This window comes from Amblyraja radiata, chromosome 30, assembly GCF_010909765.2.
Source record: "Amblyraja radiata isolate CabotCenter1 chromosome 30, sAmbRad1.1.pri, whole genome shotgun sequence".
Taxonomy (NCBI): Eukaryota; Metazoa; Chordata; class Chondrichthyes; order Rajiformes; family Rajidae; genus Amblyraja; species Amblyraja radiata.
Window position 1 is genome coordinate 8,964,126 of NC_045985.1, and position 9,560 is coordinate 8,973,685.

General features: G+C 48.4%; 1 protein-coding gene and 1 long non-coding RNA gene across 2 annotated transcripts in view; one reads left to right on the forward strand and one right to left on the reverse strand.

The window, feature by feature from the left end:
* LOC116989849 (E3 ubiquitin-protein ligase TRIM39-like) overlaps positions 1-8,117 on the forward strand; it is a 41,913-nt gene extending 33,796 nt beyond the window's left edge. The window contains exons 5-8 of the mRNA XM_033047415.1: positions 4,820-5,021; positions 5,636-5,658; positions 5,757-5,875; positions 7,387-8,117. Of these exons, the coding sequence (XP_032903306.1) occupies positions 4,820-5,021; positions 5,636-5,658; positions 5,757-5,875; positions 7,387-7,919 (877 nt within the window). The 3' untranslated portion in view covers positions 7,920-8,117. The remainder of the gene's footprint in view (positions 1-4,819; positions 5,022-5,635; positions 5,659-5,756; positions 5,876-7,386) is intronic.
* On the reverse strand, positions 5,835-6,574 carry LOC116989889. Its single transcript, XR_004416366.1, has 2 exons — positions 6,406-6,574; positions 5,835-5,888 (listed from the first exon to the last, which is right to left on the reverse strand). It is a non-coding gene; the product is annotated as an uncharacterized LOC116989889 (long non-coding RNA).
* Positions 8,118-9,560: the final 1,443 nt, after the last annotated feature.

A 9,560-nucleotide genomic window follows, 5' to 3' on the forward strand; every position in this document is an offset into this window, starting at 1 on the left:
GATATTTGAGATTGATTATGGACACTACATCAATATCGTCCACTGAAATGAACCAGACGCTGTCAAGGCTTCCCTCCTACTTAACCTTGTGGGACCCGAGGCCATGATGAGAGCTCGGACTTTTGAATATGCTCCAGCAGTTCAAGGCGACAACGATCAGGTAGTTGTGCCTACAGAGTCTATGAATGACCCTAATGTTTTACTGCGTAAATTCCGTGAGATATGTGACCTACCGTCGAACCGCATCTTAGAAAGAGCCAAATTCTTCGCGAGACACCAGCTTCCTGATGAGCCAGTGGAGAATTTTTCTTGTGATTTACATGGCTCAGAGGTGCCGTTTGAAGACCATGATTAACGAGCTGATAAGGGATAAACTGGTCTCTGGGATGAATGATCAGAAGCTACGTTCAGAGTTACTGCGGAATCCAGATTTAACCCTTGAGCAGGCTGCTCATGCCTGTCGTTTGTCTGAGTTTGTCGCTCTTTTCAGCGAACAGTTTGATTCCGAAAAGAAGTCTATAAATATGACAGGTTTTAACAGACCGCAAACATCGGCCGATAACAGAAGATTTATGACTGAGGCCCCCCAACCGGCGAATCGGGGATTCACCAATGAGCCCCCTCGGAAGTGTCCTAACTGTAACTACCTCCACAACAAGGGGCGAGCTACCTGTCCCGCTTACGGAAAGTCCTGCAATTACTGTAAGAAAATGAATTTTTTTGCCGTCGTTTGCACAGCCCGTGGGAAAAGACCCTATAGCGCAGTGTCTAATCTGCACCGGTTACAACAAGGCTGTTTCTCAAGACCAGCTCGACTCTGCCCCCGAGGACAGTCCAATTAACTCTAACGGGGAGTCAACCGTGTATTCACTCCTTCACACAGCTGGTAAGATTCTCGATCCTACAGTACTGATGGCAATTAATAATAAAGTTGTCAAGGCCAAGCTAGATACTGGTGCAAAAGTTAATGTAATGTCGGTGCACCTCTACAACAAGATAAGAAATAATGAGGCCTTGACTAAAGACAAGTCCACTCTGCATGCTTACGGGGGAGAAGTTTTGTTTCCCCTGGGAAGAACCACTTTTAAATGTATGCTGGAAAAGACTACAAGGAATCTGATCTTCTATGTTTTGAATTCTGACTCTGTGACTCTACTGGGCATCCACGCATGCCAAGACTTAGGGCTGGTTTCATTTGAGCAGTCAGTTCACAAGCTACTGATATCTGTCGATCCAGTAAAAGAATACCCCGATTTGTTCTATGGCAAACTAGGCAAGCTGCCCGTGACCTACAAGATATCCATTGACCCCAATGTTGACCCAGTTGCCCATGCACCTCACCGTCTGCCACATGCTATGAGAGACAGGATTGAGTCTGAACTAAAGAACATGGTCTCCTTAGGCGTACTAGAGATCAGTAAACCCACTGAATGGGTTTCCACTATGGTTGCCACCCTCAAGAAGGGTAAAAACGAGCTCCGCATATGCATCAATCCAAAGGATTTGAACACTGCGCAGATCGGACGAGCCACCGTTTTTTCGGTTCTCGATGCAAAGAGCTCATTTTGGCAGATACCGCTGGATGACGAGTCATCAAACCTGACCACATTTGCCACCCCATTTGGCAGATTCAAATTTCTAAGAATGCCATTCGGCATCAACTCGGCTAGTGGCGTTTTCCAGAGGAACATGGAGCTGCTGTTCCAGGGACTCCCGTGTGCCATCATCGTAGACGATATCTTGGTCTATGTCAAAGACACAGCGGAGCATGACAACAACCTAAAGCTTATCATGGACCGGGCGCGTCAGATCAACCTGAAATTCAACCCTAACAAGTGCAAGTTGAGAGTTCGAGAGGTCACCGATGTTGGACATGTATTCACTCCTGACGGTCTCAGGCCGGATCCGAAGAAAACTGCTGCCGTCACAGAGATGCCTGCCCCTACCGACATGCTCGGCCTGCAGCGACAACTGATTCGAAAGGACTGCCTGGTCCTGGTTCCAACACCAAAAAGCATTTGACGCTTTAAAATCGAAGCGGACATTTTTCGACCTGAAGCGCCCCGTGAGTTACCTGCGATGCCTCACGATTCGGACTTGGCGCAGCCTGCCTACAATCATCTGCCAATGGAACTTTACGCCCTGTCTCCTATGCATCCCGTACCATGACCGACACCGAACAGCGCTACGCGCAAATCGATGAGCTGCCCTCTATCACATCAGAGATGGTCATTCAAAAGCTACAGAAACACTTCTCCACATTCGGCGCACCTGTCCGCTTGCAGACCGACAACGGAAGACAATTTACCAGTTAAGCCTTCAAATACCTTGCTAACCAATGGAATTTCCACCACGTCATGAGCAGCCCTGAATACCCACAAAGTAACGGACTCGCTGAACGAGCCCACAAGCGCTAAACCGCTAATGGAACGCGCCCACCTAGCCAAGTCAAATGTGTATCTCGACCTCTTAAAACTCAGGAACATTGCTAGAGACGGGATCCTGGGCTCGCCGGCCCAGCGACTGATGTCCAGGACGATGACATCTCCGATCCCGATTGCCCAGCAGAAGCTGGTGCCACAGGTGCCACCGGCTACGATCCAGAAGCGCATCCACGAGAAACACGACATCCAGAAACGATCCCATTACAAGTCCTGCAAACCACTTAAACCACTGCTGCCGGGCCAAGTCGGCCGTTTGCAAACTTCTGTGGGACATTCCCGTTTGGGTTACGTTGTTGGCCTGGCTGAAGAACCACGATCCTACCTTGTTGACATCGATGGCGCCTTGTACTGTCGGAGTCGCCAACACTTGCTAGCTGTGCATGAGCCACGTCCACCACGGTAGTGTTTACCGTGCCACTCGAAAATGATCCCTTTTCTCCACCTCCACAGTTCCAGCCGTCTGCTGCCGTGGCCACCACCAGTCCCAGCATGTCCCGTACCCCACCACGACCGGCGGCCATGACTAACCACAATACTACCTCTCCCGCATGCTCCCCCTGTCGGTCACCACGCACGTCCCCTGCTCTTTTCTCACCTCCGGGTTCACCAACTCCTTTTAATCTTTCTGGTGAAGGGGGAGAGGGCTTGGTCCGTACGTGTTCGGGCCGTATTAGGAAACCGCCAGGCAGATACAGCGAGTATGTTTGAATTCTTGCAACGTGTGTTTAACCATATTCACTCTTTACGGGGAAGGATGTAGATTAGTTTATGCATGAAAGCCAATCATAGTAGAATAGCATCACTAACCCCACCTTACTGTGTGATTCATACTAACACCCACTTCTTACAGTAGTCAGTCTTGGAAGCGGTAGAAACATAGAAACATAGAAATTAGGTGCAGGAGTAGGCCATTCGGCCCTTCGAGCCTGCACCGCCATTCAATATGATCATGGCTGATCATCCAACTCAGTATCCCGTACCTGCCTTCTCTCCATACCCTCTGATCCCCTTAGCCACAAGGGCCACATCTAACTCCCTCTTAAATATAGCCAATGAACTGGCCTCGACTACCCTCTGTGGCAGAGAGTTCCAGAGATTCACCACTCTCTGTGTGAAAAAAATTCTTCTCATCTCGGTTTTAAAGGATTTCCCCCTTATCCTTAAGCTGTGACCCCTTGTCCTGGACTTCCTCAACATCGGGAACAATCTTCCTGCATCTAGCCTGTCCAACCCCTTAAGAATTTTGTAAGTTTCTATAAGATCCCCTCTCAATCTCCTAAATTCTACAGAGTATAAACCAAGTCTATCCAGTCTTTCTTCATAAGACAGTCCTGACATCCCAGGAATCAGTCTGGTGAACCTTCTCTGCACTCCCTCGATGAACTAACAAGTAACGACCTGCTGTACCTTTATTATATGGGTACTGATTAAAGATGATCTTGAACTTCAGATTGTGGATCTCGCATATTTACACTATCGATTTAATTATTTTGTGTAGATTTGATCCCAGTGAAGTGTGCAATAAGTGGGCACCTCTATAGAGCTCAGTAGTCGAGGACCCGAGATCTTGGGAGCGGTTGGGCAGCCAAGGACTTTACTCCCTGGAGCGCAGGAGTCTGAAGAATGATCTATTGCTGGTGTATAATATCATGAAATGTTAAGGTGAATACTCAGTCTTTTATCCTGAGTTGGGCGTCGTGCATGCGAGGGCATAGGTTTAAGGCGAGAGGGAACAGATTTAATACGAACATTAAGGGCAACTTTGTTAGTGGGTATATGGAACGAGCTGCCAGGGGAGGTAGTTGATTCAGGTACCATAAAGATATTTAAAAGATATTTGAACACATTCGTGGAGAGAACATTTTAGAACTATCTGGGCCAAATGCGAACAGGTGGAAATAGCGCAGATGGGGCGTTTTGGTCGGTATCTAACACCCCTTGCTACAGACTCTATGAAGCCTGTCATTCTAAGTGGTGATGCTGACTGCTAGTTCTGGTGACCTGGTTCTGTCCAGTGAGTGTTAATAGACGCATGAAATGGAATAGGTTGCAGGGAATTGAACTGGTGAAATGGGAATGATGTGCTTGTACATTACTTTCACCAAATATTTCAGAATTATCAAGACGAGCCCTTGAATTGCCAAGTTAATGAAAGCTACGGATTAAATACATGTAAATGGGATTAGCGTAGATACGTACAGAGCCTAGCATGGACATGTTGGGCCGAATGGCATATTTCTGCACTTCAGCACTCAACATTAATTAGCCAAATGTCACCTTCCATGTCATGAAGAAACACAGCAGAGTGACATAATATATTGATTCTCATCTCTCATCTGACAGGACGCGTCACGCAACCTTCAGTCACAGACCACATCCCAGTTTGCTGAACTGCGCCAGATTCTCAGAGAGAAAGAACAGCGGTTACTCGGAGATATCCGGGAAGAAGAGGCGAAGATTGTAAAAACAATGGAGAAAAATCTTCAAGAGATTCAAGAGAATTTAAATTCCATTCAGGAGGAACTCTCAAAGTTACAGGAACAGATAGACCACAAGGATGGCGTGATATTTCTAAAGGTGAGGGGTTACACTACAGATTGGCGAAGTGAAAGTGCACAGTCACAAAGTGGTGGGTTAAATTTCTGAAATAAATGCTGCATTTACCAGTAATTCAGTACTGGATCAATGTTCCATCTGTTCCATCTACTCACCACATCCGACAATAATGTCCCAAATTCAAGGAATACTCGCGTATTTATCCCACTTCAAATTTATCTGCAATATTGTCTTCAGGCCACCCTACGAGTTCCACGTTCTGTTTACTGCATTTCTTGTGGAGTTTATTAAAGGCCGTCGTGCATTCCAGGCATTCTTTTCCCCACAAGTAGTGATAATAGTTCTAACCCCTACTTATTTAAATCCACCGCTGATCTTAAAATATTCCATCCCATTATCTCTGACATTCCTATGCTTTCCCCCGTGTTCGATGCCTCAATGACAATATCCACTTTCTGTCTGTGTGACAGGCTCAGCGGCAAAGTTTTGGGAAATGGGAATTATCAGAGGGTTTTTTGAAGCAATTTGGTGAAATAACTGCCGTCGGGATCATGATCCATCTCAGTCCATCATGATCCATCTCAGTCCATCATCCATCATGATCCATATTCAGATTTGTGTTTTATTTATTTCAGGAGGAAGCTGTTCGCAAGAGGAGGTAGGACATGCTTTTGACTGAAACAATATATGTTTGTATAGTACAGCTAAAAAAAACAGCGAATGCTCAGTTTATAACCAGCTGTTAAATATTTGCAGGGTTAGTGCTGAAACCAAACCAATGTTGGTGGTAGATGGTGCGATGCCGATTGAAAAGTTTGAACTCACATTTTTCCACAACATGGCATTGAGAGAAACATCTGATATCATCAAACGAGGTAAAACTGATACCTATTAACAACTCAGCTTTAAAAGATCAGCAATGTCAGCTGATCTACATCGGTGAGACTAAGCGGAGGTTGGGCGATCGCTTCGCCGAACACCCCCGCTCGGTCCGCAAGAACCTACCTGACCTCCCGGTGGCTCAGCACTTCAACTCCCCCTCCCATTCCCAATCCGACCTCTCTGTCCTGTGTCTCCTCCATTGCCAGAGTGAGCAACACCGGAAATTGGAGGAACAGCACCTCATATTTCGCTTGGGGAGCCTGCATCCTGCGGGCATGAACATCGAATTCTCCCAATTTTGTTAGCCCTTGCTGTCTCCTCCCCTTCCTCAGCCCTCGGGCTGTCTCCTCCCATCCCCCAGCCCTCGGGCTCCTCCTCCTCCTTTTTCCTTCCTTCTCCCCGCCACCCCCTATCAGTCTGAAGAAGGGTTTCGGCCCGAAACGTTACCTATTTTCTTCGCTCCATAGATGCTGCTGCACCCGCTGAGTTTCTCCAGCATTTTTGTATACCTCCTATTAACAACTCTTTGTGTGAAGAAAACTACATCCTCCAGTATTGATATCCCTGCATGACAATAAGGGTTCGATGATCTAGCCTATACCTTGTTGCGAACATTGGCAGACTTCCTCGCTACCCACATTTCCCATTCTCCACAAAAGTACTTTTCACACCTCCTACATTCACATCCAAGCCAGGAAAATATAACATAAACAGCAAAGGTTGCAGCACCGATCTCTGCTGCACACCACCAGTCACAGACCTCCAAGCTGAAAATCCCTCTTGCGCTACCTTCTTGCGCTACCAAGACAATTTTGGAACCATTTTACCAACTCGTCTTGGATCCAACCTGCTTTTGCTTTCTGGACCAGCCTTACATGCAAAACATTGTCAAGTCTCTCAGTGAAGTTCATATATTGATTCACAATGAGATCAGAATGTTCTTCGTTGTAAAGACGCACAAATCTACCCTCGTCTAAAGAAAGCAAGTAAACAATGGCAAATTGCCTCGCCCCTCCAGTCCACTCCCGTTCAATATGATCACGGCAACTCCACCCCGCATCTCTACATCCTTTTTAACCACCTCTAATTACCACTCACACCAGTCTCCTCATCTTCCAATCTGTATCTCCCTCGCCATATACTGGCAAGATATTTAAATACCGGCCTTATTTCTCCATCCCCACCCGCAATCTCTCGTTCATCCTCACTTTACGCATTCGTTTTCCACGTCTGCACGCACCACCGACTCCCGTTCCCGAGAACCCGCGGAATTCCCCCTCTCCTGCCCGGTTGAGTAGCTCCAGGAAAGATGTCTGATGTCCACCCGATGTTGTTGGGGTGAATGTGTCATTTGTCCTCCCGCCTGCGCCTGAGGCCGAGCGGCTTCTCCCCCGATCCCGGGGCCGCGCTGCCCGAGTCTCCCCCCGACCACAGGGGACTCTCTGATTCTCTCTTTCTCCCCCCGACCCCCGAGGACTCTTTGATTCTCTCTTTCTCCCCCCAGTCTCTGTCACCCTGGATGTGGAAACAGCGCATCCAGAGCTCGAGGTGTCTGAGGATCGGAAGATGGTGAGACGGACCGAGACCCGGAGGAGTCTCCCTGACACCGGGAAGAGGTTTACATACTGGGAGTGTGTGCTGGGATCGGAGGGATTCACATCGGGGAGACATTACTGGGAGGTGGAGGTGGCGGGGAGTGAGTGGTGGAGTCTGGGAGTCGCCGCACAGTCTGTGAATAGGAAAGGAGAGGACGACCTGACCCCGGAGACTGGAGTCTGGAGCATCGGGCGGCAGGATGACGTCTTTCATGCATTCACCTCCCCTCAATCCCCTCTCCCCGCCCATCCCATCCCCGAGAGGGTGGGAGTTTATCTCAGTTACAAGTCCGGGACAGTTTCATTTTACGATGCGGACACCAAGTCCCATCTCCACACCTTCACTGGGAATAAATTCACAGAGAAACTTTATCCTTACTTCGAGACTTGGGATGAAAACCAGTGGCTGAGAATCTGCTCCGGTTCCCCTCCGGGTGTGTAAAAGGGTCGGGTCCCGGGACCGATGTCAGGAGCGGGGCTCAGCGGCTGTGGGGCAGAAACCCAGTGGACAACAGGTCGGGTCTGAACAGCTCCAATTTAATCCCCAAATTCCGCTTCGTGAAACCCCAGTGAGCGCGGAAATCAAACGAGGGGGAATGTAAATGTGGGAAGAGTGAAATAAACAGCAACTGAAATCAGAGCTGTCTGTCTGTCGATCCGTTCATTTTAACGCGTTATCCGCGTCCGGCAACGGAACAGAAATTACTTTTGTGAAAATATAAAGATTGAAACAATCACCCCTCCCGCGGGTTCAGCAGCAGCCGCGGGCGGCGGGTCCACTTGAATTTGGTGGCATTGCACTCTGCTTGAAGTGGTAGGAAACTGCACTTGAATTTGGTGGCATTGCACTCTGCTTGAAGTGGTAGGAAACTGCACTTGAATTTGGTGGCATTGCACTCTGCTTGAAGTGGTAGGAAACTGCACATGAATTTTGTGGCCTTGCACCATGCTTGAAGTGGTATGAAACTGCACTTGAATTTGGTGGCCTTGCACCCTGCTTGGAGCGGTATGAAACTGCACTTGAATTTGGAGGCGTTGCACCCTGCTTGAAGTGGTATGAAACTGCACTTGAATTTGGTGGCCTTGCACCCTGCTTGAAATGGAATTTCAAGGAATAGCCGCGAGTCAACTGCCAGCCCACCAGCCGTGAGTGAGTGAGCTGCCAGCATAACAGGCTTAAGTGACTGTTCCGCGAGCCCAATAATCCATTCGTCCCACAATGTCCATACCAGCCCTCTGGAAACCAGTCCCTTCAGCCCACAACACCCATACTTGCGCTCCAGAAATCCCCCCCCACTGGCCACCAATATTGGAATTGGGGAGAGGTGGTCTAGTATGTATATAAATATAAACATACACATAATATATACTAGACTAAGTGGGACCCTTTGGGAGGGCTGGTCACCAACGTAATATTCCACCTCTCCACCAATTCCAATATTGCTCGCCAGTGGGGGGGCTTTCTGTTGCGCTAGTATGGGTGTTGCGGGCCGAAGGTACTGGTTTCCAGAGAGCTAGTATAGACATTGTGGGCCGAATGGATTCTTGGGCTGGCAGCCAACTGTTGCAACAATTTTAAAAGCCAAGCCAAGGCAAACAATTTGGCTGCAGCCACCCGACATCCAAAATTCATTTTGTGAACACAAACTTTTTAAAAAGGCGAGGCAAACAATTGGGCAGCAGCCACCCGACATCCAAAATTCATTTTGTGAACACAAACTTTTTAAAAAGGCAAGGCAAACAATTGGGCAGCAGCCACCTTGCAGCAGCATCGAGGGGACTCACCATGGAGCACACGTGCGTTCAGTGTTATTCGCAGCTCAGAGGGCCGTGACCCTCTCACTTCCTGGGTCTGGCAGAGACTGAGTGAGGGACAACACTTCCGGGATTTATAGTCCCGCCCCCTGCCTCCAGCGGGGGCAGCAGAGAATGGGGATTTGTTTTTAAACATTAATATCTCTCTGATTTTTCATCGATGGGAAAAATCCTCCAGTCCCGGAAGGCGGAGGGGGGCTCTGAGCGAGGTAGCCAAGAATGACGGCCATAGATGGCGGCGTTCTCTCGGAAATCACACCACAGCGAG